At 43.4% G+C, this 27984-nt stretch overlaps 1 protein-coding gene across 7 annotated transcripts in view; it reads left to right on the top strand.

Moving 5' to 3' along the window:
• The first annotated feature begins 541 nt into the window (after positions 1-541).
• Positions 542-27984, top strand: part of LOC128881619 (zinc transporter ZIP11) — a 68641-nt gene continuing 41198 nt past the window's right edge. For 3 of the 7 annotated variants that reach the window (XR_008458124.1, XR_008458123.1, XM_054132863.1), the window contains exons 1-5: positions 564-1224; positions 2961-3342; positions 4079-4230; positions 4301-4386; positions 19827-20084. Coding sequence is in view for 5 of the 7 variants with exons in the window: in XM_054132863.1 (XP_053988838.1) it covers positions 1117-1224; positions 2961-3342; positions 4079-4230; positions 4301-4386; positions 19827-20084 (986 nt within the window). In the remaining 2 variants the exon portion in view is untranslated. Of the gene's footprint in view, positions 1225-2960; positions 3343-4078; positions 4231-4300; positions 4387-19826; positions 20085-23324; positions 26610-27984 lie in introns of those variants that run through there. The other 4 variants (XM_054132865.1, XM_054132862.1, XM_054132864.1 and 1 more) reach the window with 4 other exon arrangements.

Here is a 27984-nt window from a genome sequence, read left to right as displayed (position 1 = left end):
CTTTCCAGCAGTAAAACAAATTTCCACCGGGAAATTTTGTTTAACGTTGACATAATGTTAATTCACATTTATTAAATGTATATTTGGTCTTTTAAAGACCCTTGTACTCGGGCATCACAGTTTTCTTATTATCATTCAGGTTCATGGTATTGTAAGATGTATTATACATAATTTATGAACCTACAGACAAGATATAACATAAAAACAAACGCGTTTTATCGTTGCAATGGTTTGGGGATGGCTGACGGTATATTTTATCAACGATTATATTACATCAAAGCAACACATGTCCATATCAGTAGATAGTCAAGCCTTTGTCAGCAGAAACTATCGTATAAAGTAGAATTATCAATTATAAAATTTAAAAAAATCGATTAAATAATTTCTTTGCAGCCGAAGTTCATTCATTTGCAAGATTTACTATTTTTAAATTCATTAGCATTGAATAAACATGTAAGAGTAACTAATTTAGTATTCAATATTTATTTATTCACTTTTTTTCTTCATAATGTCGTGAATATAAATACAAAAACAACAATTAAAAGTCATTTACATTTGGAAATCGATTTTTTACAGAATTCAATTTTTTGTACAAGAATATTTTGAGAGAGCGAATGAAAGGCAGCTATGTACATGTATGCACGGATCTTGTATTAGCATATGGATCACCGGCTCTTCCCATCATTAAACAATGTAGGTGGAATGCACTGAACTGTGCTAATACTATTAGTATTAGTACAATTCAGTGGTGAAATGGATAATCTTTGTGATTTCCGTTCCGAATCCGGGGCCGTGGGCCAGAAAATTCCATTGAATGTCCCCTCTACTTCGTACGTCGTCTGTGGCATTATAAATCTTAAATAACACCATCTAGCGTTTCAGTCGTGCGATAACTAGAAGCTTGTCGTCGAGGAGAAGGGTAAAAGTAGTGAAGGTAGTGCTCGTGGTGGTGTGGTGGTGGTGGTGGCGGCGGTTGAGATAAGTACGGGGGACTGAGTGCACATCAGCGAGATCAAGCGGCATTTTCTGTTCTATGAAACAGTTTCTTATCCACTGTTCACGTTTCAGAAGATGAGCTGTATAGTTTAAAACGTCGAGTACTTCACGATTAGTATAATGTTAAAGGATTATTCGCATATTACGCAGGCGCTTTTGGGAACGTTATTTACGTGGGCACTCACCGCAGCGGGTGCCGCACTCGTCCTTGTCATACGTGGAAAACAAGTAAGTTTTTCTTTCTTCTGTTACTTCCTTTAATTTGAAAATGCGATACAGTCGCGACACGTTCATTCTCCACCGCATATCTCTCGATGTTTCATCGGAAATAAGAGTATTTGGTTCGAAATATTTCTTACATAGTATATTCTAACCTTACCTGACTCTGTTGTACTTCTACTGCGGGAGCAGCCCTTCTTTCAAAATGTATCTATCTCAATTGTTAGTCAGTAACGTCGTGTTTCACGATGGAATGGTTATCGTGATACTTGGAATATTTAAAAGAAAATTTTGTTTGTGACGTAATGTTCTACGTATCGTTGGAGTCAATGATCATTCAATGTAAATATAGATTTTATATAAAGGCACTTATTGTTAGTTGAAATCTCGAAAATCGTGACCTCGGAAGAGATTGCTTACTGGCCATGACATTTATATGTTTAAACCGTGGAATTGTATTCTATTGTACATCTTTCTGTTACAAAAAATAACAGATGTATTTGTAGTCTGTGTATTATGATCAAGAAGTAATACTTATTTCTTTTTTATCTATAAGAAAATTTGAAATCGTAAGTAATATATCACTCTTCGATTCACAAGTACGCTTTAATCGTAACTGCGGTTATCAGTTTTACGATAGTAATTTATTTGTACTTCGTATCACCTGTAACTGATACAAGATGAAAGTTTTACATAAAGTAATCTTGAGAAAACGTAATACTTATAAAAATTACGATTAATGGTATTTGTAATTTTCGATATGTAAAATACGATCGTGAATTTGATCGTTATCTTTTGTATAATGTTTGCATTCTTTAATTTTATGAAAAGTAAAATTTACAGTACTTGTTCCTTATTTGAGCTTCATTTGATAAGATTAATTGCTTATTAACACTTTACACAATTGCGTCTTATTGTCGTACGGTAGACGATTGTTTTCTGCCGCGTGCTTCATATGTTAGACAATTAATAGTAATGTGTAAATAGCTCTGTAAATATCGTGTGGCAATGAATTATCTCAAATAGACATTTTTATCTAACAAAATCAACTTTCTCATTCTATGTCTACTTAAAAAATGAATCGGAAATTATCATGAAAATTATTTGTTTTCTCTTTCAAATTAATTTCTAATCACTTAGAAACTGACAAATCGGATTGCAATATTCGTCGTTGTTGATTCGATATCGCGCGAGTTCCGTGTTTCTTGGCGCGTGTTTTAACATGTACGAAATTTTACGGAATAGCTATTTCCATTGTATAGGGCATGAAAGAAAATTTGAAACGTAGACAAATCTGAATAGCTTAAACGCTTGTTTCTACTATTACATTGATCATCAAAGTTTAAAAATGTAAGTGTATACTTCTCTCATATTACATAGTTAGTATGAACACTTACTAAACGCCATCTTTATATTGTGACAGAAAAAAGTTGTACAAACGCGATACTTGAATTTTCGAGATGTTTCATTTTACACCACTTTGTTGGATATACATAGTTTATTTGTTAGTGTCAAAGTGTTACAAGTATTTAATTTTACTAGAAGTTTCGTTATATTCAAAAACTGATAATCCAATCAGAATCGAAAACAATAAATTAATTCTAATTGATTACAGTAAACATAACCAAAATTTCTTGCCTATAAATTTCGGGTGTTCTCTCGTTTTTGACTATCATTGAACATAGAAATGAAGTATTCGTGGAAAAAGACGATTTAAAAAAAAATGGTGACGCATTTTGTTGCAGCGCAAGCTTTTGGATGTCAGCTTGGGATTCGCGGCCGGCGTGATGGTAGCGGCAAGTTATTGGTCGCTATTATCACCTGCTATCGAAATGGCGACACTGAGCAAGCTTTATGGAATGGAAGGCGAATACGCGTTTGTACCAGTTGGAGCTGGATTTCTCATTGGCGCAGCCTTTGTTTATGGAACGGACTTGTTGATATCTTCCCTTGGCATTCAGTCCCCCAATGTGCTTTTAGCTATGCAGTCAGTCGGTACGAAACAAAGATGCAAGATCCTTGCAAAACTAAAAAGTGACGAGGATTTAGACGATTATGATCCGTATAACAACATACAGATTTCCGATGGAAAACTAAATACTCGAATTGAGTCGACAACCATCGATGGTATCTCATTTTTTTCTAGTAACACCCAATTCTCTCTGTAGGCTTGGAAAATGGGATCAGTTCACGATACACACGTATATTATTTTGTATATGCAAATGTCAGCATTCACTTGTCCCTCTTTGCTTTTTATATGAAAACAATGATTAGCCTGTTCAGGAATAAGCAGTTTGAAACCGTTGAGAATTATATTATTTATTGTTTCTATAGAACAAAAGTATTTTTATTTCTGTATGTCCATATTGTTGGTAAATCAGTTGCTTATTCCTGGAGTACACCTTGTGTTTTGTGAAGTGTATTGTGTCTAACTTTTTGTTTTTGTGTGAATTTGCTTATTTCTTTGTTAATATTAGTTGCTTTATGCTTAACAAATATGCAAAAGATGCTAGTACATGCATGAAAGTGTCTTGGTAATAACGAGTGGAACTTACAAGCACAAAATTAGGAAATGTAAATAACTGATTATTAAAACACATTTAACAAAATTAATAAGAAATATTAGAATACGTTTAGTGTTTGGTTTGTGTTTATAAAGTTCCATAATTTCTTGAAAACTGATCTTATTAATCCTGCCTGCAGATTCATGTGCAAAAATTGTGAAAGAAGATGTCGGATTTGAGATGGAAAAGCTTCATTACCCTTTGTTTTAAAAGAAGAAAAGGGGAAAAAGCATGATTAGTTTTAGAAACAATGGCTGATACCGTACTATAATATTTCTAGTAATATAATACTTTTCAGGTTTCAACGAGCAAAATACAAGAAGACGTCATATTGCAAATATACATAGACCAGCAGAAGAAGGAGAACTTGGAGCACTTTACGAAGACCTTCACAACGACCGTAAAAACAACCAGTGGAGAAGAGTCTTATTACTCGTTGTTGCTATAACAGTATGTATATTTTAATCAAATAACTTGACGAGTTTTGCACGCATATGTGTAATATTTACGATGTACGTAGGTGCACAATATTCCAGAGGGTCTTGCTGTTGGAGTCGGGTTTGCTGCAGTGGGGAGTAGCGAATCAGCAACTTTTGAAAATGCACGGTAAGCGATAGGCTTAAGTTACTTTTAAAAACGACCTGCGTAGAAACGTTCTGCTTGAGAAAATGTTTGCCACTAGTTGTGAAACGCAAAAAATAATTGCATTTTGGGAAACATAAGTACAAAATAGTCTATTTTGTTAAAATATTTTTAACATATTAATTATTTAATTACGTTTAGAAAGAAGTAAATGTTTTCTTAGCACCTTCGAAACGAGCCGTTTCCATAGCGCGATTCTCGCGGTATTGATTGCAATTTGCAATAGCTACGCCACAGCGGTATTTCGATCAAGACTTTAATGCGTGCAAACTGAAATTGCTCACTTGGATCAATCGTGCCTATTCAATTCATTACGAGTGCCAGATAGGTTAAATGCAATGTTAACGGGGTAACGGATTTCAGTTATCATTAAACGGTTAAAACGATCGCTTCGATGACCGCGAGAACGCTTTGTCTCGACTGAATGCATTCTTCTTGAATTCGTTAATCGTTAAATATAACTCGATCTTGATTGCGAAATTCTCTATCGGTTTGACTACTCTCGTAGTCTGCGTGGAGATAAAAACAAAAGAAATTTCCCAGTTTTCTTCTGTCTTTCGCGGAAGAAAAAAAACGCAAAAGTTGTTATTTTCGGAGACGCGACATGGTTTAAGTTCATGGTAAGTCCATGTTCTGCTAGATGGCAGCAGTGCGAAGTCACGAGGCACCAGCACGAGTTACAGACTCGTCGCGAGTTAGGAGGTCCCCATGAATGAGTTCTATGGTGGTTGGTCGCGAGTGCCAGCCGCAGGCGAAGTTTATTGGCAGTGGTGGGTGCCCGAGGCGAGGGGGAAGGGCACGTGTGGCCCTGGAATTCAACGAGCCCTAGGCGCCGCGCATTCCATTCCAACTTCCCGCTTTCCCCCGCTTCGCCTTCGCCTCCTGGACTTGTCTCGAACTCGCTTTCTTTACCGCTTTTGACTTTGGAACACGAACACGATATCTACCGATGACGTACATCAAACGGTATAACGTTGATTTCATTTCTCTAGAACTTGATCGAATTACAGTCAGACCGTATTTATAAAAAAAAATATGCCAATCGCAATCGTTGGTTTTCTCAGCTTCAGCCTTTCCCTTATTATGCTCCGTTTTTTGTTCTTTCGCGAAAATACCCTGCTCGTTTCGCGCATCGCTTCAGAAATTATGTGGCAAAGTAGGTGATTTCTCACGAAAAAGTAGTAAAGCTAGTTGTGTTGCCGTGATACTCTCCTAATATTTAGTGCGTATCGAATTTTCTCGTTTTTATTACTCCAAATTTCTAATGAAAAATTGTGAAGAAACTTGGTCTAATTTAAACAAATGTTTTAATTCATAGAAAATCCGTTATCGATCCGTAGGAATATCTCTCCACTGTTACGTTTAATAATAGGCGAATGCGATTGCACAATAAAAATTTGTTTATACATTCTCTATTCTTGGAATTTATCGGTTGTCCGTTATTCGCGTGAAAAGTTATTCTTCACCTCCGAAATTGTTACATGAATTTTGGAGCATCCTGTACGCGTTCGTACGATCTGACGCAAAGGACTGCAGTGGGGAATAGCCGCGTTTATGATTATTATCATAGGTAAGGAGATGCACGTGAATCGACACGTGCTCGTAAATAGTTATTTCCGATTCTGTTAGTCAAGGATCGTCGTTTGACATACATGCACGTTTTGCGCCGCAATTCGTGGAAGTAGTTTCGCTGGCCATAGAAAAAGCAAACGCGAAAGTCTGCCGTTTGCTATTTTTCCAGTGGTGTGGGCGCTTTCTGCGCGTCTCTTTTCGTGTGTATCGCCATCGCTAGCGCGAAAATAGATGGCAGGCCGTTAGCGATTAGTCGAACGATTCGAGCCAAGTCGACTTTGACGTCGAACGAGGGATCGCGTCAGGCCCTGAATTCTACGGCATTCAAAGGACGTCATGGCGTTGAACGTTCGGAGTTGAGATCACGAGTGTCGGGGAGCCCATTAACACAATCCGTGGAATGAATGGACCGTGTCGGCGTTTTCTTTTCAGTCATGTGATAATTAAGAAATACGGACAGGGTGAATTTCAATCTCCGTTTCTCGGACGTTGATACTTTCGGGTGATCAATTACGGACTCTGGTGTACCGTAATGGCGGAACTACATAAATCGAAGGATGATAGTTGGGCATCGTTTGAATGAATTTTTATTATTAACGAATTTAAATGGAAAGAGAAGTGATCACTTCTTTGTTGGAAAGTTTAAATAGATTATTTAGAATGATAATGTTTGTAACTTATCGATTTCGATTAACTATTTGTTCATTTAAATGAAGCAAGATATAATTGATATAGAAATTATTTTGACACACTGTGGGATCATATGTATAAACAAACTACTGCTTAGAGAAAGGAATGCGTGTAAATCAATCATTCGACATCTCGATCGCACAAACCTCACTGTAAAATAACACTTCTTCGATGGTATTTTATTTATTCTCATATTTGAGACGATAAGCGGAGCGACGTAAAGGCAGTATCGCACAAGTTTCCCGGTTATGAATGAATCGTCGGTTCGGTCCGAAAGATGACCCCGACCGATATCAGAGTCATGCGTTGCGTATCGCCACGCAGCGGTTCGTGCTGTGCGTACATCGTTATCGATGCGCGTGTTCCTTTGGGCGGCGTATCGTTGTCGAAAGAAAACTTAAGCGTGAAAATAATTTGTTTAAACGGACAAACTTGTGTCCCCTGTACTCTAATACGGAGAAGAAAAATTAGTATTAATTAATTAGTGGTTCCAATTGAAATATCTATAAAGAAGGTGTACCAAAGTTGGACCCTCACTTTGTTTCTTTCTATTGTTAATGATAACATTAGATTTTCAGCTTGGAAAGTTCGTTTCGTTTGCTACCTAAAAATTAGCTTCGCAAAAAGCTGTCAAAATAACGATCTTGATAAAAAGAAATATAAATCGACGGGGTTACTCACTTTCGTTCGATAACAATTGGATGACCGTCGCTTTATTGTTCCGTGGCATTACTCCGAAATAGTTATCGCACTCTGCGCTAATCTGCAGCACATTCTTAACGAAACAAGTCTGAGGTTCAACTTTGACGAGGTTCACTTCCTCTATTTTTAATTTCTCAACGCTGAAAGCGTAATCAATGAATGTAGGAAATATTGAATTTAATCCTTACATTTTGGTATATGAAACTATAGAATAATTCACAATCCACGAGTAGCATTCGATTCCAGCGATACGAATCTTGGGCATTGAGTCGATTAATATTGAACTCGATCCGTCCTACCGCTAATTACAAGCGGAATTTGCGATAACAGGCAACGATCGACCGAAGTAATCGGGAGGTCGCGTCGATGAGAAGATTGATCGATTCGCGATAAAGGAACAAATGATGGAGTTCGCTCCTCCCAAGTAACACGACCTGTTTCGAGGAGCGAGCCGCAAGCGTGCGTCGTCGTTCGGAAAATCACTCAGCCTTGAGCATTTATCGACCCAGCATGCCCTTTTGTAGCCGAACTCGTTCGTAACGAGTGACATTCCACTCTCACGACGATTGCGATTAAATCCGCGTACGTTCCTCTGCGTATTTTCAGAGGTACTGGACCAACACTCACGATTAAACTATATTTTTCACGTCGTAAACGGTAACCGATAGAATTAAAACGCTACCACAAGCCTTGGTTCCATTTTCTGGCTGTATATACAACGAGTAACTTTGATATTTCATCACTTTACGCTTTTTATTCTGTTGTTTGATGTGTACCTTTGTCTAGGATGAAAAATAGAATAATTGGAGTATAGTATAGTATACTTTCGAAACGGCGTAGAAAAAAAAGGAGTCTCGAGAAAGAGATCGTTGCCACCTCGTGTTTCCGGTCAAGGAAAACATCGTCGAGATACACCGCGATGTAAATGAATTTTTACGTAACGTCTCGCGTTGCTGTTCGATGATCGAGTTCGCTCGAGCGCTATGCGACGTGCCCTTTCCGAGGAAAGGTAATTCATTCCCGAGACGGAGGAGGTGTGGAACAATCCGCAAGTTCCGGTCGTGGCCGACGAAAGAATCATGAATGAAACGTTTCGTAGCCTCGGTCAGCGCTGACTCGTGTCAGTCTCTCGGCGCACAGCCGACAAAGAACGGACAATAAAAATAGAGTGAGAAAAAGAGGAAAAAGACGCGCTCTCTCCTGTAGGTAGGACGTCAGAGAGGTGGGCACTGGGCAGCCGATAGAAACGACGATATTTGCACTCGTAAAACGCTCAAGGAGATCTGGTACTGAGTCACCCTCGGAGCTATGCGGATTTTTCGCGGAATCTGGGTCCGCCGTTTCCATTTTTTCTTCGTTTAACGTTCGTTATTCGACATGGACCAGTTCCTTGTCAATGGACGCGAGTCAAGTTCTTTATTGCACCACGAAAATACGAACCATTTGCACGGTCTACGCACTGTTTCAAATAAACCATATATCATTGGAAAACACAGAAAATGAACGACAGGTAACCTTACAACCGCAAATAATACAAATCGAGCATAACATTTCGAACCATTTTAACACCCCCCATCACGACTAAGCTCATACAATACTTTTGCCGAGCTTTTCAACGCAAACAGCCCCTTTCCGCGAGGCCTGTTCAATCCAGGCCATTGGCCATTCGCGGACACGCGTGATCGCGCGAGGCGATATACGCGCTCGTCGATTCGTAGAAACGTTCGTTTACTCGATCCAAATCGACCATTGTCCGGTCGAGTTTTTCCTCCGTGGTTCGGCTGGCAAAGTGTCTGGAACGCGCTCGATAATCCAACCAAGGGGTCTCGCGAGAGATCGATACTCGCTCGATAATCGGCCAAGTGGACCCGGAGCGATCGAAAAGGGTACGGGAAGGGATCCGATTTGTATACGCCGGTCCGTCGAGTCCTCGTTAGTCGTTTTTTAACGCGGTGGTTAGCAATAGAGGAAACGGGTGGAAGAGGATAAAGACGAAGAAAGGAGAAGAAGGACGAGAGAGCGATAGCGTGCGTAAAAACAGAGGAACTACGGAGTGCCGGGTTGGCGTGGCACGTAGATGAGGTGGTGCTATGTTAAACATGGCGCCGGACAAAGCTGCCGACGAAACCACCTCATTTCAGTGCTATCCTCCTGCCTGTCTTATTATATACCGACCCACCAGTGCTCACCGCACCGCGGCCCCTCTCTGTCCTCTTGTCACTACTCCTCTCTTTTTACCTCTCCTCTCCGCTTCGCTTCTCTACCTTTTACCCTTTCTCTCGAGCTCTATCTCCGCCGTCTTTTTCCGTCTTTGGCTTCGGACACTGGCTGCCTTCGGCTCCTTCTCTTTTCGTTTACCTTCGAAGCGTTATAGCGCCGTCTACTAACTATAAGCATCACGAGAGAGCCACGCGATAGTTTGCAACTCTAATAGTGTTTTTAAACGTAATCGAACTTGGCCAGCACGACACCTGTGGGCAGTGATGGGCAAAACCCTGGGCTTCGAATAAATCGGAAGTTTGAAGAAAAGTTTGTGTCGTTTCCTTTTTTCAACATTTTCCAAAGAAGGAAGTGACATAAATATATATATATCTGCAAACTTGTATGGGTTTTCAAGTGGTCTTTGAACTTGGAAAAGTATAGCTAACTACTCTCGTGGTGTTCCTGTGCTCAAACTATCGTGGCGTTCCAGCCCGGTCTGTACTCTGACTCGTTTCTTCTCCAATCACGCTTCGCTCCGTTTTCGCTCGAGCAAACGCTACGCCCTCGGTAACACGGCTTCCACTATTCCCTTAATCGTTGCACTTTGTACCCGGTGCTTATCACACGCGGAAAGCCAGTTCTGACGTGTGTTAATAGCGACGGAAGTCGACTACGATATAGGACTTCCCGCTTAGCCTCTGTGCATAATATTATAAGTGCACGTGCGCCGTGCTAGTAGGTACACCATGTTGGAACTCCGCAACTCGGAGCCTCCTTCTGCGGAACAAAGTGCCTTCCGTTGTCAACGGATTTCGCCTCGTAACCTGTTCCATTGCGAACTCCGTAGCGATTTTACTCGGACGGAACCGACGATCCGCGATTGAAACTCGTGTGCCACGTGCGGGAGAAGATCGATTCCGTCGCGTCTTTAGGCGAACGACATAAATGAGAAAATCGCGGCTCGTTTCCTATAAAAGCGATTAACACCATCGCACGGATCGTATTAACCGAGCGCGGAGCGAACCAAGGCTCTCGAATTCAGAGATATAGGCTGGTAAAACGATGCAAGAAGGTACAGGAATGTGATTCGACCAGCAATAGCGACGATCGGTGCGCGATGTTATCGTCGTTCTAGGTCTCGAGATTCTTGAGGGGCATATTGCTCCAAAGGTGTCTTTTTCGAGAATTAATTCCGTAAGAATGAATGCTTGTTTAAAGTTTTTCTTGTATGCGGTGTTTACGTGTATCTCAGGGATTAGGACAATTTTTGTTTGATTGCGTATGTGAACGGTACGTGGAAAGTAGGAGGAAAAATTGTCTCTCTCGAGGGAGTCTCTGGTCACTTTCGTACAAAAATAGTATGTAGGTACCTTTGGTAATATTCGTGTGTGGAAAGAATGAAATGTATGGTAAATTTGTTACGAGTTCTTTCATTTTCAAGTACCCCTTCGAAAAAAACAAAGGTATTTAAAACTTGTCGAACCCTTATGTAAATTTGAACTCCCTGCGCTTTGAATTTTCGCGACTGCATGCTAACGGGTTAACGAGACTATCTAATGGAACAAGTGAAATCCATGGAATTCAATTTTGCCAATTGGCGAGGAGAGAGTTCGTCGAATTGGATCTTGAACGACGCGTTCGAAGACGCGTCTAGCTCCTTTTCTTGTCGATTCTGCGTATAATCAGTCAGCCGTAGCCGTTCACGGACAAAAGATTCTGAGAACTGGACTCGCGAGACATTCTCTAAGCTAGTGACACGCCGATACTTTTCTCGTCTCGTCTTTCGCGTTCGTGTGCTGCCTTCTCTCCTTCCTTTTGCTCAACATCGACTGCTTTCTGCTTTTCTTCGTTCCCGCTGGCTGTTCCGCCTCGGATTTATCCACAAATTTTTCAAATCGAAAGTATCGCGACGTGTTCTCCTAATTTTTAATCGCATCAAGACCCCAGTTGGATCAATTTCTGGGCGCGCCACCGTCACGACCGACAACTGCGGATTGTGATTTCGCTGTTGGCTTGGGGGTGTGGGGGTCTCGATGATAAATTTGCACGAAATGGAGGGAAAAAGGAGAAAACGGCGGTGCACCGCGTGCGGACAGACGATGAGAGCACGTTTGTCATTGCGGTGTCCTCCTTGTTTCTCTTCTCTTTCACCCTTGTCGCACCCTTCTCTGTCTCCTCTAGTCGGTTAATTCGTTTCTCTTTCTCTGGCATCGGACGATGCACCGGCGCGCACGGTGCAGCGACTTTGCAATGTCTGGAATGCGGCGGCATTACGCATGCGCGCCGCGTACCTTACTCGGAACAGACGAACAGCCGGATCCGTTATGCCCCTCGACGACGACCTCAGGATTATCTGAACAGACTATTCGACAAACTAGCGTCTTTTTGCAAAGTCCAAAGTGTCCACGGCGATATTCACCCTGGTGCCGGTGTTTCTCGCCTAACCGCGTAGCCCGTTTCTTCCTTCTGTGTCCTGATGGGCCTTGCGGTGGACACCTGCTTTCGGAATCTCGCTCGCGAACGCGCCCTCGATTCGGCGAGCCTCCTTACCACAGAATGCGTTGCAATTAGTGCTGGGATTATGCCGGCTATACACGGTGTCCCGCGGAGAACCGGCGAAATTCTTATCTAGACACGAATTTCGAGTAATGAATAAAAGATGAACAACTGTTTACTCGTTACTCGAATACGAATCGGGGCTTTGGTTATGCGATGAAATATTTCGCAATCGTGACGCGTGTTAGAAGAATCTTCGAGTACACTTTCTGTGAGGTTTTTTTATTTCAGTTGAATTTTGACAGGGAATGTTAAAATGAGAGTAATTCGTTACGCATTAACTCTGAGTTTAAGCACGCATGTTCTGATCTGGCGTGTGTCAACGTTCGCCAAGATTCGGATATGTGATTTTCTTAAAGAGCGCCTTCTACCAAGCTTGAAAACCACAAATGTACATTTTTCAATAGCTTTCCTTCTGCCTCGAGTAATGCGTAGTAAAACATTTATCGATACACCGATGGATTACCTTAGTAATCTGATGGCAAGACCGTGTATCTATCTACAGTGTTGACAGACTTGATTGTTTATCTTCCGTGACCACTAGACTATCTAGCCTCGTAGAAATCATGTTTGTTATTTAATTTTAAATTGCCAAGTTCAAGCTCAGATTCAGTCAGTTAATTTTGCTTTCAGTAAAAATTTTTTTTTTTTCTTTTTTTACACCGAAGCATTTCGACTGCTTCGGCAAAATTTGCAGAAAATGAACTAGCGTTAAAAATAAAAGTAGAATGATACGGCTGTCGCGCTGGTTTTCGTCCTAGTCGTAAAGATACGTTTACCTCATACGTGTGCCAAATTTCACGAGGATTGGTTCGGTAGTTTCCAGAACAATAGCGATAAAGTTGGAAACCGCGACACGCGACGCAATTGAGTTTGCTGAACTAAAGTACGACCGAAATTCTAAATTCAGCGATTACTTGAATCGCATCAGTAAAGCATAGTAAACGGCGTTTTTTGGACTCGTAGACCAGCAGAGCTCGTTGATAACCATCGAAAGCAGCCCTAAAAACGGGGATGGCGTTGTCGCGTGATTTCTCGATCGTATTTGCGACTTGACACGGGCAAGACGCGGAGCGATCGCGAAGGTAGTGGAAAAGGCAGCGGGGTTGATCTTGGTCTTATGATTTTATGGTGTTAGGCCGTGGCCGGTGGCCTCGGGACTCGGAGCTGAGAAGAGCTGGAGAGCTCGCCTTGGCGTTGGTGGAATGCGGGACGGGCAAATCGCGGTCGGCCCGCTTGCGCCTCGTTCCCATGCATTCCTTACTCCCTCCCTCGTTTCTCCTCACTCTCTTATCTCTGCACCCCCTCCTTCTCCTCTCTCAGTCTCACTCTCCCTCTCCCTCCTTTTTCTCTTGCTCGCTCCTTAGAGTTTTCTCACACAAACACGTTTTATACGTGTACGCTTGTCCCTCGTTGCTCCTTCTCCCTTTGGCTTCTCTTTTTAACGAGCGTTATACGGAACGTGTGTACGAAACTTACACGGCTCGTCTAAGGACACACACGTTACAGACGGTTTTCCTTCTCTTTTCTTCCTTCGAATCGCGCTCCTCCTCCCCCTCTTCATACACCTTACGCTATCTCTGTCCGTCTATCGGTATCCTTCGTCTATCTCTATCTGTATCTTTCAGGTTCACCAATCGCGCGGCCAGTCCCTCCGAGAGATTCTTCGTGTTTCCTTCAGGACCGTTCCTCCTCGTCTTTTTACTTCTCTTCCTCCTACTCTCTCGTTCGATGTATACTTCCTTTGGAAGTCGACCCGACACGAAGAAGTCCTCGTTATGGTATCTCGAGCTATCGAATTTTGCTGCTAGCTGCCGCGGTAGTTCCGCCAACATCTAGATCGACCTGTCCCGGCGAATGCGCGGAAACGACGCGCTCGATGATCGTTTCCAGCATCGAGACGAGACAAAGGACTCGGTTGGAACGATACACCGGTACCAGGATTCATTCACTCCGAGAGAAATTCCACGATCGCTTCTTCCTTCAACGATTCACCTAGCGGGCTGTTTAAACGATCATTTTTCGGAATCACACCTTAATCAATTATAAAATCATCATTGATTCTGAACATGTTTAGAACTTGTTAACAATCGTTACCTGCAACGACCAACCTGTAAAACCTTCTTATATTGGGTTACTTCGAATATAACTTCCCCTTTTTAACTCATACTTTATTTCCACATACGTTATTACACAATACATCGCAATCAATTACATAATCACCATCGTTGAGCATCTCTTGGTCTAATCAGCAGACAAAAAAAAAGAATTGCTATCCAAAAGCACGAGTATTCGCTACCTGCACTTGAAATTACTCGCGAATGAACCCAGTATATTCGCATTCATTAATCCAGGCTTATCCGTTTTCTCAAATCGAGTCCGAACCCCCACGAGATATTTAATCGCAAGATTACAGCGATCTAGAGCCCAAAACGCGGTTTACCGCGACCCAGAGACGATCGATGGATCGATCGATCGTCCATCACGGAATATTATCGTCGGATATTTCAACGATCTCGGAAGGAAAGTAATTTACGATTCATTCGATCGTTGCACGACCACGGAGGTGAGGAGGATAGGTGTTGCCACGTAAGGACAACCGCGGCCTTATGGAATGCAAAATGGCGACGGCGGTGCGTTCAACGAAGCTACTCGGTGGCCGCCATGTTCGTACACACCGGGCGAAGTGTGCTGTTATGTTCGATAGCCCGTTAAGTTCGATGATATCGCTACGTACGCGCCGGCTAATTTCCGTAGTTTCGTTAACGACGCAAATTTTTATGGCTGTCCTCGCTAGACCACCAACCTAGCGCGCGATCGAATATGCGAGTATAACGGTGTGGCCGTGATACGAGTTCGACTACGGGAACCAAAACACACGCGTGCTACTTTTTTTTTTATGGCTGCCAACCAGTTTGGTAAGATCTCTTTTTTTTTTACCTGCTAGGAGAAATCTTTCGATTTTCGGCTCCGAGACAGCGCGACGCCCTCGCGAGGAATTCTTGAGGCGATGTATCGTTTCTGGTTTAAAAGCCAGATCGACGGGAGTGTTGACGCGTGGGGGGGCGGGCCCCCGGCCGATCATTGCCAAGGCTCGGAGGAAACGTGATTTGACGTTAACACGGGCGACGACGGTATGCTTGGAAAATGACGAGAAACTCTCAACTCTTGGTAGAAGGACAGGACCGGCAAGGTTTTGAGGATATAGAAGACCACAAATGAGGACTCGACTTTCGTTACCAAGATGGTCCCGTTATCGATAAGTACGCAGAAGCGTGTTTAAAAATATTAATAACAGAATGACGGATTTGGACGTCGTTCGGTGCGATCGTCACGTGTAAATAGCGACGCCTTCGCGGCGCGTCGAGTCGCGAAAAGATTAAAAAAAGGAAATTACGAGCGTCGTTTCAAGGTTTTCCTTGGGTGTTGGGTGGATCGCGTAAAAGTAGACACGGTGCGATAAACGGTTTCTAATCTAGAAACAAACGGTACTCGAGAAAAAGCAGAAGATAACGGCTAATGGCGTTTTCAAACGTTACTTCGGCACACGTGCGTTGATCGAGATTATCGATCGTGGACTGTTCGTTTTATTATCAACTCGTGGAAATAGGCTGGGAGTGATATTTTCTTGTTTTCATCATATTATTATGCTTAAGCAACAATTTTATCGATTTCATTAGGAGCACTCGTGAAAATGTCTACAGAGTTAAAATTTTGTTTCGAGACTATCGAAGATTAGATAATATAATACTTGTCCCAGCATAGATTACTCCAGCGTAGACTATCTATTTATTTGGGAATTTTTCAAATTTGTTGATATCGGTACATGTATCTGTAAGTCTATATAGATCATTTCCATGGGATCTAGGAGGACGAAAAGGAAGGTTGACCGTGTGTGTCCGTTGGAAGGATCTATTACTGCGTGGATTATTCGACGATACTTTCTCCCGGATCCTAAGCGCGGAGGATCGAATATTCTCGGCAGCATTCTCGCTCCCTTAGACACTTCTTGCTTCCCCCTTTGGCGAGGTTATCTGTACGCGACTTCTCTTCTCGTAACTTACGGCTAAGTCGATCTATCGTCTCCGCTCGGGCTCGAGCCAGGGTAGAATCTTGACTGCGAATCATCGGTCTCGCGGGCAATCGCGTTCACGGTGTGGAATCGAAATGAAATTTACGAGGAGAGGAATATCGAGTACCCACACCATCCGCCGCGGTTTCGTTTCCTCTCGATGGAGGACAAGGAGCGTGGTTACGCGCGTGGAAGCAACTCGATGCTTATTACTAGAGTAGATCCTTGTGTAGGTGTTGGGTTCATTCATAAATAACTTGCAGGGGCCAAATTACAATGAAATAATCGTGCTTTCGGGGAATTCTCTGCACGTGACAATTTTATATTTGACTGGTAAATGGGAACAAGCGATGGTCAACGATGGTGATTGTACTACAGGGTGTTCCACGCAATTTGTATACCTTGTTTTAGTTCCGAAAGTTTTTTATTTAAAAATTGCATGACTTTTAGAAGTACGTAAATCTTTACTCTGATTCTTGCTCTTTTTTTTTAGAGAGATTTCTCAACTATCGGCCACGACGATGAATCTCTCGAGTTCCTCTGCCAACATTAACAACCTGCCGTTAGGGAAGTGTTGCAGGCGACTATCGGGAAAGCGATAACGATGCTCGACTAACCGCCAACATCGTATCGGGGCCCCATACGTTATCTTCTAGCATCTTTAACCGGAGAGCACGAGATCCACGGGGATATAGTCTCTCACCTGGCGTATGCACGAGAGCGTAACCGTAAACGCTCGAGTCGTTATTAGTCGATGGCGTTTTCTCCGCGTTAGCAAGAGGGAGCTCGATGATCCCGACGGCTGCCCGCGGCTTGGCTACTCAGGGGGGTCAAGGTAGCTAAATTGCAAGTAATTAGCAATTGATATCCTTGAAAACATCAAACCTACCATTTAATTTAAACAAATTTCTTCGATAGACATAGAGGGTGGGAATATTTATGGGACCGATTGTATTTTCCAATGCATCATCCAATTCCAATCCATTTAGATCAGCGTAAAAAAGACTTTATCCGCGTCTTGGACGCAAATATAAATATCGTACGGTTGGTTTCCTCGAGTTTGGGTGGAGAAAATCGAGCGCGTTGAGGGACGCGGGTTCGCGGCGACGCGGACGTCGATGTCGTCGCTCTAGGTGTCTGGCGGCACGGTAGACGAGTCCGAGAGTCAGCGGCCCTGACCGTGGAAATCAGAAAGAAGAACTCAGGAAGGAAAAGAAACCGGCCTGTAGAAACGGCTGGAAGGAGTAGCAGAAACCGGGAGGATCCAAGGGAGAAGGACGCGGCAGCGAAGGAAGGAAGGGAAAAGTAAGAAGGTGAAGCCAAGGATGGTGGTAGGGGACGATCATTCTCGGAACTTGGGTGACCTCCCCTGGTGCAACTGGCGAACAGCCGGACCCGACGGGTTAACTGTACAACCACTTATGTACCTCGATGCTATAGGAATGCGACGACGATGCCGTCCCATGAAATAACGCACTACACGCCGCGCGGCATGACATACCATACCATGTGTTCAGGGGACCCTATACGAGCGAACGCCGGCGCGGCCTGTGCCGGTGATCCCTGGATCGGAAGGAGGAGCTTGGATCACGTCATTCATTCACCTGCTCGGCCACCTCGCCGCTCCTCTGCCAACCGTGCGCTGATCTATTGTTCCTTGGAAATTCTAACCGTTCTCGTCGATCGCGGCGATCCACCGCGTCGGATCGCGGAACACCTCGCTTATTGTCTCGAACAGTCGGGGCCCTCTCGTGGCTTTTTCTGCTTCCCGTCGTATCTCTTCGGCCGCGGTCTACCACCGCGATGCTCGCGTTTACTCTCAGAAACGCGTTCGACTTTTTCGCCGGGTCTCTCCCCTGGACATGTTCCTTTCTTGCGCTCCTAGTATCGTTTACTCCTCAATTAAATTCCGTCTATGCGAGATCCCCGTGAATCCTCCGCGCTCGCGAAAGCTAGGTCGTCCCGAGACATCGGTTACCGCATTCCTCCCGCCTGAACGGACCGTTTTTCCACCATAAAAACCCCTCTTCCCGTCCCCCTAGTTCGCTGGCCATCCGATCTTGTCGAGCCATTCATTCGGATAGTCTGTCTACCCGATGAATCTTGGTACCGTTTTCTTGCTTCTTACGGTTGAATCGGATCCTCGTCGGCACGGCGATCGTTTCTCGGTCGATTTGCGGTCTGCTCTCGGCTCGGGAAGCCTCGTTTATCGGAAATTCCGGCGGCTGTCTAGCTGGACCCCGTTCTCTATTGTCCTGGTTGGAAATTTTTAATGCTCGCCACCGTTGAGGATTAAAACAGTCGTACGTAGGAGGTACCGAGCGCTCGCTCGGGGGTAAACATTTCTTCGCCGGCGCCGTTTCAGCGTGGATTCCTCGGGCCACGGTTCATTCATTCGCTCGGGTCCCTCGATTTTTACACGAGTATTCTTCGTTTCGCGTAAATTGCGCGAAGCGTGCCTCGGCCACGAAAGAAAGGATGTACGGGAAAGGGGGTACGGGGGTACGGGGGTACGGGGACTCGATCGACGGGGCTACGAGGAAATAAAATTCGTCGACGATTTAAACGTCTCTCTAAAGGCCACGGAGTGGCGATGCAATATGTGTCTTGTCTGCACTCGAGTGTTACGTATACGTAGTACGTACCCGATCGTGTTGGTTCATTCACCTGCCGCGTAGCTCGCTCTCCTGCGTTCCCCGCGCCGCCGCCACCGCCGCCCCTCTTGGCTTCTTTCGTTCAGTCTGTCTGGCTCCCTTCATTATACTCCGGCTGTATTAATCCTTGGACCGTAGATCACGATTACCGAGATCCACCAAGTTGCGAAGAAAACGTTGGGACAAAGAGAAAGGGAAGGGAATCATGGCGCACGGATCGTATGGAAATAACCTTACAAATGTTATTACCGATCGTTGAGATTCAGGTCCAAACGTCTGAATCGTCCAAGAAATATATAACTCCACTGGTTGAGGCATTTGAACGATTCGTTTGTTTTTAATGGGTGGAGAATTTTTATATTGGTGGAGTTCTTTGGTTGAAAATTAATTACATATTATCTATAACATCTATTATATAATAGTTCGCTACAAGATTTCACTGTAATAGATTCTAAATGACAATTTCCATTTTTCGACTTCTTGTCAGCATTTCAAAGATTTAGACCAGCGTGTAAGAATTATCTTCAGGCGTGTTTGCGAGTACAATGAAATTTCTGAACAAGATGATCGTCGTGGTTGGACAGGTACACCGAATGCCATGGAGGCGTGATTAGTTTCCATTGGCGAGCACTGAAGACCGACTTAGAGCGGCCATCTAGGAAGGCTCCGCAGCTCTCGGGCATTCGACTCGGCCAGATGGAAAAATCTAGAGAATGTCGAAGCCGTCGACCAGTTTCAAGAACTCACCGCGATCGCGACCAGAGGAGAGTGTGCAAGTTGGCTCGTGCAGAGCCACCTTGTCTCTTGGGTTTTATTCTTATCGTTCGATCGCGATGCACGTTGCTTTCTTGCTTCTCGCTAGGAACTAGCGTTATTTCTGCTTCGACCGATCACAGAGTTGCGCGAGGTATTTATCGAATTGCGAATAAGGGTTGCGTTTTTCATTTTTGTTCCAGAAACCTCGCAATCGGAATCGGTATACAGAATTTTCCCGAGGGATTGGCGGTGTCCTTGCCACTTCAGGCGGCAGGGATTGGCACACTGAAGAGCTTCTTCTACGGCCAACTCTCGGGGATGGTGGAGCCTCTCGCTGGTGTCATTGGAGCAGCTGGAGTATCTCTCGCCGAACCTGCGCTGCCTTACGCACTTGCCTTCGCTGCTGGTGCGATGATCTATGTGGTGATCGACGACATAATTCCGGAAGCGCATCAGAGGTTTGTATGTCGCTTAGCGTCAAACGATTTGTTTGTTGATATCATTTTGCTAATGTATGGATGTCTCACATCTCAAATCCCACCTTCCCTGGATACACCTGAAACGTTGAAAACCCTATTTCGTTTAATTATCCGGGGATCGCTTTATTTGGAGAAGGCTTGATCCCGATAACGTTTTCTATCTGGTACCTCCACTGTCTCTCGTCGTTTCTCTCTTCTCTCTCGTTTTTGTTGCGAACGCAAACGCGTAAGAGGGGCCCAGGACGATACCCTCGAGGAGAAAGAAATTTGTCGCGGGACGAAATGGTCGCGTTGAGGTAAGCCGAAGGAGGATGCTTAGCGTCGTCTACGGAGGTATATAGACGCGCGCATACACGGCGTATTTGGGAACGATTACGGTACAATGGCGCGTGACGGCAGTGGCGTAGTTAGCACGGCGTCGGTAAAACGGACGTAGCGAATTTCTTTCCCAGGCCCAGCGGCCTAGCTGAAGGCGCATTGTCATTATAATTGGCTTCTTTTGTATTTCGCGTGCGATCTAACCGCCCTGCCCGGATACCCGAGCATACACCGTGTATAAACGCGCGTCTCCTGAGATAGTAGGCCTCGGCTCGCTCCCTCGGGAACCCTCCTGGGCCTCGGAAAACACAAAAGTGAAAATGGATCCCCTCTCCTTCTTCTGCACGGGTAAACCGTTGCTCGACCTCCAAGTGGCAGCTCTCGCTCATGTACACCGCGTGTGATCTTTTTCCAAAAGAGAGACCCAGGGAAGAGAGTACAATGCTCGCTCTTCGTCGGCCTCGCTTTGCTTTCTGGTTTAGCAGGACGACGGAGTTTCTTAGGAAAGGCAAACGGGCGCGCGTGGACGTAGCGAAATCCATTCTCGCGGCGAAGATCGAGCGATATCGCGCGGAGACAAGCAAAGGGACAAGGACGAGAGAGATAGAGAGCGAGACGGTGTGGGGCAGAGAGTTTGCGAGATCTGGGAATCGGATAGTTTTCGTAACGATCACGCGAGAGAGTCCGAAACGGGGACTTGGGAGTCAGTTCGACGCGAAGGATTGGACCTTCGTCGCTTCGGAATCGAATTTTTCTCGGCAAACGGGCAACGTTCAGAGGCCCGGTGAATTCTTCGAACTCAGGTCGCTCGTCGTCATTTGCATGGCTTTCTGTGCTCGGTGAAAAGGTATGTCTCGGGTTCGCTGACATAGTCGCGAGGCTATTAGCCGGCCAACCAGGGGGCTTGAGCATTTTTCGTACGATGATTTTGTGCGTGAGCAAGGTGCGTTTGGGGAAACTGCACCCTTCGATTTAGTAAGTGTACAGTGGGGGTCAGGGAAATTGTACGATTAAATTTATAAATTGGTAATTGTTATGATCGTTACCTTAAAAATAATTTTAATATTCAACAGAGTACAAACAGATTCTTTTAACTAACCGGTTAAGCTTTTACATGTTTTGAACAAATAAGAAATTACGAATAATTACTATGGAAAAATTGTATACGATATGAACAAAGATAGAGAATAAAATGGAACGACGATGTTCATGTCCGCGAATGCAAAGCAATTCTTTTCGTATTCAAAATAAAGACCGGGGGTTTAAGTTTAAGTGAAACTGCTCTTTCATGTGATACGAATGAATAAGGATTTCCTGACGAAATTTTAGTTGGAGGAATACAATGGTCTGCACCTACCCCGTGTGTTGGGGTAAGCGCACACCTGGGGCTTAGATTTACATAGCTACCTTTACATGGGGTTGTGTTACATAAGTGTGTTGACCTGTTATTCCTAATCTAGTCGCGGTATTAGCGAAAAGTGGTGGTCAACGCATTATGCTGTTCTTCGATATATAAAGCCAATATAGAAGGTCGTTTAAATCCAACGGTTTCATGAAAATAAGTGGAAACACGCATTCGTGGATTAACCCCAAATACACCTTATTCGTGCGATCGGTTGGGCTGCAATTGAGGAATGTGTGGAGTTGTACAACTTGTACGTCATGCTTTGTGGTAATACGGTATTATGATACTTTCGTCGTTGCGAGGTCACGAGGGTTTGGAGGGTTGTATCGAGGTGAATGCGTAACATTGTCTAGAGAACCTGTGGTATAAATGGTTCTATCTTAGTGGCAATTTAAACATTTTTGTTTACATTTAATTTGGTAGAAATATTTTAAAATAAAAGAATACCTCCTTTCACTCGTACGCCAGGAAGATTGGCCATCGCGACTGGATCGCAGGGGACAAACCGTGCATCGTGCGATTCGTATAGCGCGCGATGAGACGGTAATGGCTAATAAAAATACAAATTTCTGAGGCACACCGAAAGGAGGTATTTACCGCGCGGATATGATTGATGTGGTAGAACGCCCACCGAAACACAACGGCGCATTTTACCAGCCGTTAAAATTGATGGGCGTGTATAATTTACGAAATCAACAAGCCGTGACGTGCAATACCGGGTACACGTGTGTGTTGCTCGCGTGTGTGCCTGTTTTGTGTATGCTTAATCCCTACTTGTGCCGCGAAAACCCTTTTATTTCTCGCCATCCTGTGGTATTCTTTCTCTCTGGCCGTTGCCACGGCCATACCTGGATGATCCCCGACACGGCGCGGCGCCAATCCCAACTTCTTCCGCAGCTCACTCCTCGCATCATTTTTCCATCGATTCCACCATCGTGTCCCTGATCGCACGTGCTAATCGACGTTTGTTCGTGCATCGACCCACTAGTTCCTCCGCCTCGCAGATCCAATCCAGCCGGCAAGGTGTCTCTGCGAAGCTGCCATCTCACTTTGTAAAAGCTCGTAAATAATTAAGAGTTCTGATACCATTTTTAATAGTTCTATAGTTCCTGATCAATTAAAGTAATATCAATTTCATAAAGTTTTATCAATTAGATATATATATTATATATATAGGATAATTTTTTAAACAAGACAAGATTTAAATAAAATCTGAAATCTATCCTAAAACTCGTTTGATTTTATCAGAACTCATCGCATTCGAATAAAAATTCGTTAAAAGAACTATCCAATAGTTCTATGTAATTGATAGACCTGTTAGTTTAATTGATCAGGAACTATAGAACTATCGCAAATAAAGTCAGAACTCGTAACTATTTATGAGCTTCCACAAACTGAGCTGTCAACTTTACACAGACCGCCTAGGCAAAAGCATGCTCGCGTTTAGCCAATGGATTCCCTCAAAAGAAAATGTTTTTCTTCCTTTCTGATTGCAGCGGGAACGGTAAACTTGCCAGCTGGGCTGCCATCGTTGGCTTCTTGGTAATGATGTCCCTAGACGTCGGATTAGGGTAAACCACAGCGCGTCGCGCGAAATTCGAAGGCACACGCGAACACGAGGGTCGATTCTTGTCGTAGCTTTTCCATCGAAGCTGTCCCGTGGGAGGACAAATCGCACGACACGTCGATCGTTGAGTTATCGATTGTTCCTCTCGCGGGTACGTCGACTCGCGTGTCGGACGGATCGTTTGTTTCTGGTGTGCTCGACGTTCACGTAGATCGTGATCGATGGAACGCGACGCCATCGATTCAATGTTCGAATCGGATTTTTTTCTTTTTTTTTTATGTATATATATTAGGAAAATATCGGGGTCAATTCTAAGCGTTTCCCGCGTCGAAACTATCGAAATGTGTCTTCCATGAATCTAGTCTTACTTGATCCGATTCAGGAGTCAATTAGATCAATGAGACGACGACCTTCGGCAACGCTTTAGGAGTTGTTTCTGCGCCGTGATCGTCGTTGCACGCGACGGTGGCGCAGAAAGTTTCACGTTTCGGACATTGAAATCGCTTCACTCAGGGAACGTTTTATATCCCGGCTCCTGTTTTCCCTGTTCGATGTTAAAATCGAGAGGTCGATGCATCGCGAAGCGCAGGACCGGGGTTGGCGTCGATAGCATTTCAATTCACGTGCACCGTGGAGAAAAACCGGGTAATTGCTTCTCGAAGTTTTCCTGCCGTCAAACGAAAACGGTAGTTAATCATTCCTTGTACGAGAAATAAAAAAAAAAGGAAGAACTAGAAAAAAGTGAAAACTGGAAGCAAAAGCGACGATCTCGGACCACGTCGCGTTCGCTTGCCTTTGGCGGACGAGATTGGAAATACGAGTTCCGCGCGACGTGAAGCTCGGGGAAATTTCCGAAAAACCGCATAAAGTATTCAAATTTGAAGGAAGAATCGTTTTGATGGTCGATTACTGATTTATTACGCATTTTGACACGTTGAACGCAAGTGGATCTGGAGATTGATTGTGGTTGAACTTAAAAATGAATTTTATAATTTATAGGGTAAAAGAAGATATGTTTATACATTTCTTTGATGCAATTTATCGAAACATTTTGAACAGAGGTTGCTTTTATTTGTGTTATGATAAATCATGGTTTTTCTGGGTCAATTTTTTGATGCGATAGATTCTAATATAGTGTAACAAATTGGGGTCCGTGTTCAACGTGTTCAGCGCGTCGATCGAGAACGATTTGAGCGAGGAATCGTTATGATTCCCTTGTGTCGCGTTACGCAAGACTCTTCGTGTCTTTCTTAAATGAGTTTTCTCACGGATAGTACGAATGTCGCAACCACGAAGTATCTCCCGCACGACACGCACGCAATCGTTTCGAACATGTCGGGTAAGTGCACGCATATTTATTATGCTACATCCGCCGATACGTCTTTGCAATCCACTTGTCGTACGAGATCGATTCGATGGCTCAGGTGCATGGACGTACAATTGATGCGGCGCAATTATCGGATGTGGGGGAAGTCGTCGATGTTGGACCATTTTGAATAGTTTCACTCGTGGGTGGAAAATTGAATATTTTTTAGGAAGGGTAAGAAGGGAAATAAATTGATATTTAAGGTAATTAAACAAAAATATATATATTAGAGGATATTGGAAGAAATTATAAAGTATGAACGTGTATCAAATTAATGAAGATCTTGTATTGGACTGGAGGTATTTTCGAATTGCTTGACTAATAGCAATAATAATCAAATTCTCTTATGAGAAATGACGACAAATGTAGATATACAGCAAGTATTATTAAACTATTTGGGATAACAACTGTCTGGGCCCTGATAGAAAAAGTAATATATGCGGATGTTTATGCAAACTCATATTTTCAAGGATACAGAAAAAGACTAGAAATGTAAAGAAAAATATTTTACATATTTATATATTTTTGCATTTGTACACATTTTCATAGACTTCCTCATATTTTCATTTGCCACAAATGTATAAACATTCGCACAATACAATCTACTATTGCTATTTAACAAATTTTAACTTCTAAGACCATGAAAACAAAATTCACGATGAACTTGTTTCGTTTTTATTAATATTGCCATTGTCTGTAATAGACACCTTGTCTGTTCAAGTGTAGGTAAGAGCTTGTAGTCAATTTACGTGGTCCAACCTTCTAGAATAGAATTGAAAGAAAAAGCAGCATCTTGTACTTGAACAAATGGACTTTTTACATCCACTAGAATGGCTGAACCTTTTAATTGATCGTTCAACACCTACCTGTGAATAGTGCACCCCCGATAAGTACAATAAATCAATCAAAGAACCCAAATTACAGCTGAAATCACAACACTGGTCCAACGTAGGCAACTTTCCCCTACAAAATGCACTATCTTAGATTTCAGGTGCACCATCTTAACTCTTAACTGCCTCTTTACCATTTTCTTTATTTCCGACTACTTATCTAGCGAAGAAGTTAATTTGATCACGATCATTGTTTTTATACATGTAAGTTATACATGTAAGATATAGAGAGTGTATTTTCGAACGTAATGAGTGTCCCGATGTAAACGTAAGAAATTTGCACGTGAAATTCACAAACGGGATGGATCGAAAGTCGTCGACGTCGAAGAAGTTGCTCGTTTGAAATTTTGGAAAATCTCTGTTAAAAGAAACGGGAATAGCATTTCTGGTGTTTGTCGGTGCAATCGCGAACGCGTCGATGTATCTGAATAATTTTTATCCGGGGCTTCTTCGACGACCCGAATTTAGGCGACGTTGTTACTTGAAAGCTGAAGAATCCGATTCGCTGCTTGGTTTATATTAAACTAATGTACGTGAACTGCAGTACCAGTCGTCGTATACTTGGCGATCGAAGTGATGCTTTCAGGAGATTTTTCTGGACAGTAATTAATTCCATAATTCCATCGATTACTAGTTAACTCTAGATAGTTAATAATTAATATTATTTCAACGGTTTGTTAAATTACGATCGTCACTCTACCGTTGAAAAGTGGAAGGTTTGATTCGGACCAAGTTTAGTCGAATGTTCGCCACAAATATTTTTGATTAACATATCGGATATCTGTGTATCATTGTTCTTTTTTTTTACGATGCAAACATCGCGCCAAATCGAGCAACCGACTCGACTGCTTTAAACTTGGCTCGATTGCTCGATTCGCGAGTACGAAAACCTTCCTACGCTAGGACAAGTAAATTGTTTGTACAAAGTGCAATAAAAGAAAATGAATTACGACTGTTACACGGTAATCGAGCAGGATTTTTTGACTGTTCCTCGCCCCGATCCGGTCCAAAGCGTGTCCCAGGAACAATCGAAAATTATTCGCGTTCAACTAAAGTGTTAACGTAAGGAAAAATAAAGGAATTAAAAAATAATAGGAACAAATCTTTCTGGATTCCACTCGATGACTTTTCCGATGTCGCGTTTATTCGTGTAAGTCATTTGTGATGTCATCGTGAGTCACTCGTTCTGATTCACTGTTCATAGGTTGCTGACCACAGTTCTAGGACTGCTTTTCATCCAGGGTTGAGGGTCCAGATCGCTCGGTATCGTTTGCGCATTAAAGCTAACAATACAACATGATGACATAAGCAAACACCTCGATTAAATCGGTGATGCTGAAATGAATGCGCTCTCGATAGCCACAGTTATACGTTTGTATAACTCGTTTATAAACAATTTTTTTTTGTCCTCGGAGTACAATTTCAAAGTAAACAAGTATTATCGCACGAATACACGAGTATTAATGCGTCTGAAGATTGCAGAAAGTGTGATAACGCTAAACTGTACCACTTTCAATTTATATCAAAACTGTGTATTAAAATTGCGGTGGAACTTCGATTTAACGGGCTAATTGGAGAAAACCATTTGCTACTAGGCTTAAACTTCGCTTTTTAGTTGGTTAAACATTGTATTCGTTTAGTAGCACCCTGATCCCTTCTGGGACCAACGGGTTAATCAGCGCGGCGTGGAACGAAATACACGCGTGAAGAGGTTAGAGGCAGGAAGGAGGACCGATATCGACAGGACAAAGAGAGAGAGAAAGAGAGAGAGAGGGATAATTGGAATATTGTGCAGTAGTCGCTAGGTTTTGATTGAGGAGGAATTGTCCGAGACGTGCGTGTGCATCGGACGGAAGGTTGGTCCGGTAAGTTAGCCAAGTTTTCCATAAGGTAAGATTCGGTGAAACGAACATGCAGTATCGGCGCAGTCGACGACGCAACCCCTCGTCTCGCCCCTCACACCGAAGTTGCATAACCCAAAGAGAGTCGAGGCATGAATGGAGCCGAGCGACAAGGACGGTTGCACCGCTCGGTTCCCCGGTGCAACGAGTCGACCCGAATCTGGTGGGGATGACGACCGAGAGGGACGCATCGCGGTATCCGAGAGAGAGAGAGAGAGAGAGAGAGCAAGACCGCGGAACGTACTAACGACAGAGAAACAGAGCAAGAGAGATAGAAAGTGAGAGAAGGAATCATACGCTGTACAGAAATGACGCAGTGCTCGACAGAATCCAACGAGAGGAAAAGAGCCAGATACAGAACGGTTAGAGAGGAAGGCTGGCAAACATTCCTGCGGAACAGAGACAAAACAGTTTCCTTCCTCTACGTCGGAC

The sequence above is a fragment of the Hylaeus volcanicus genome, chromosome 8 (genome assembly GCF_026283585.1).
Source record: "Hylaeus volcanicus isolate JK05 chromosome 8, UHH_iyHylVolc1.0_haploid, whole genome shotgun sequence".
NCBI lineage: Eukaryota > Metazoa > Arthropoda > Insecta > Hymenoptera > Colletidae > Hylaeus > Hylaeus volcanicus.
This window is presented reverse-complemented; position numbering and strand designations above follow the sequence as displayed.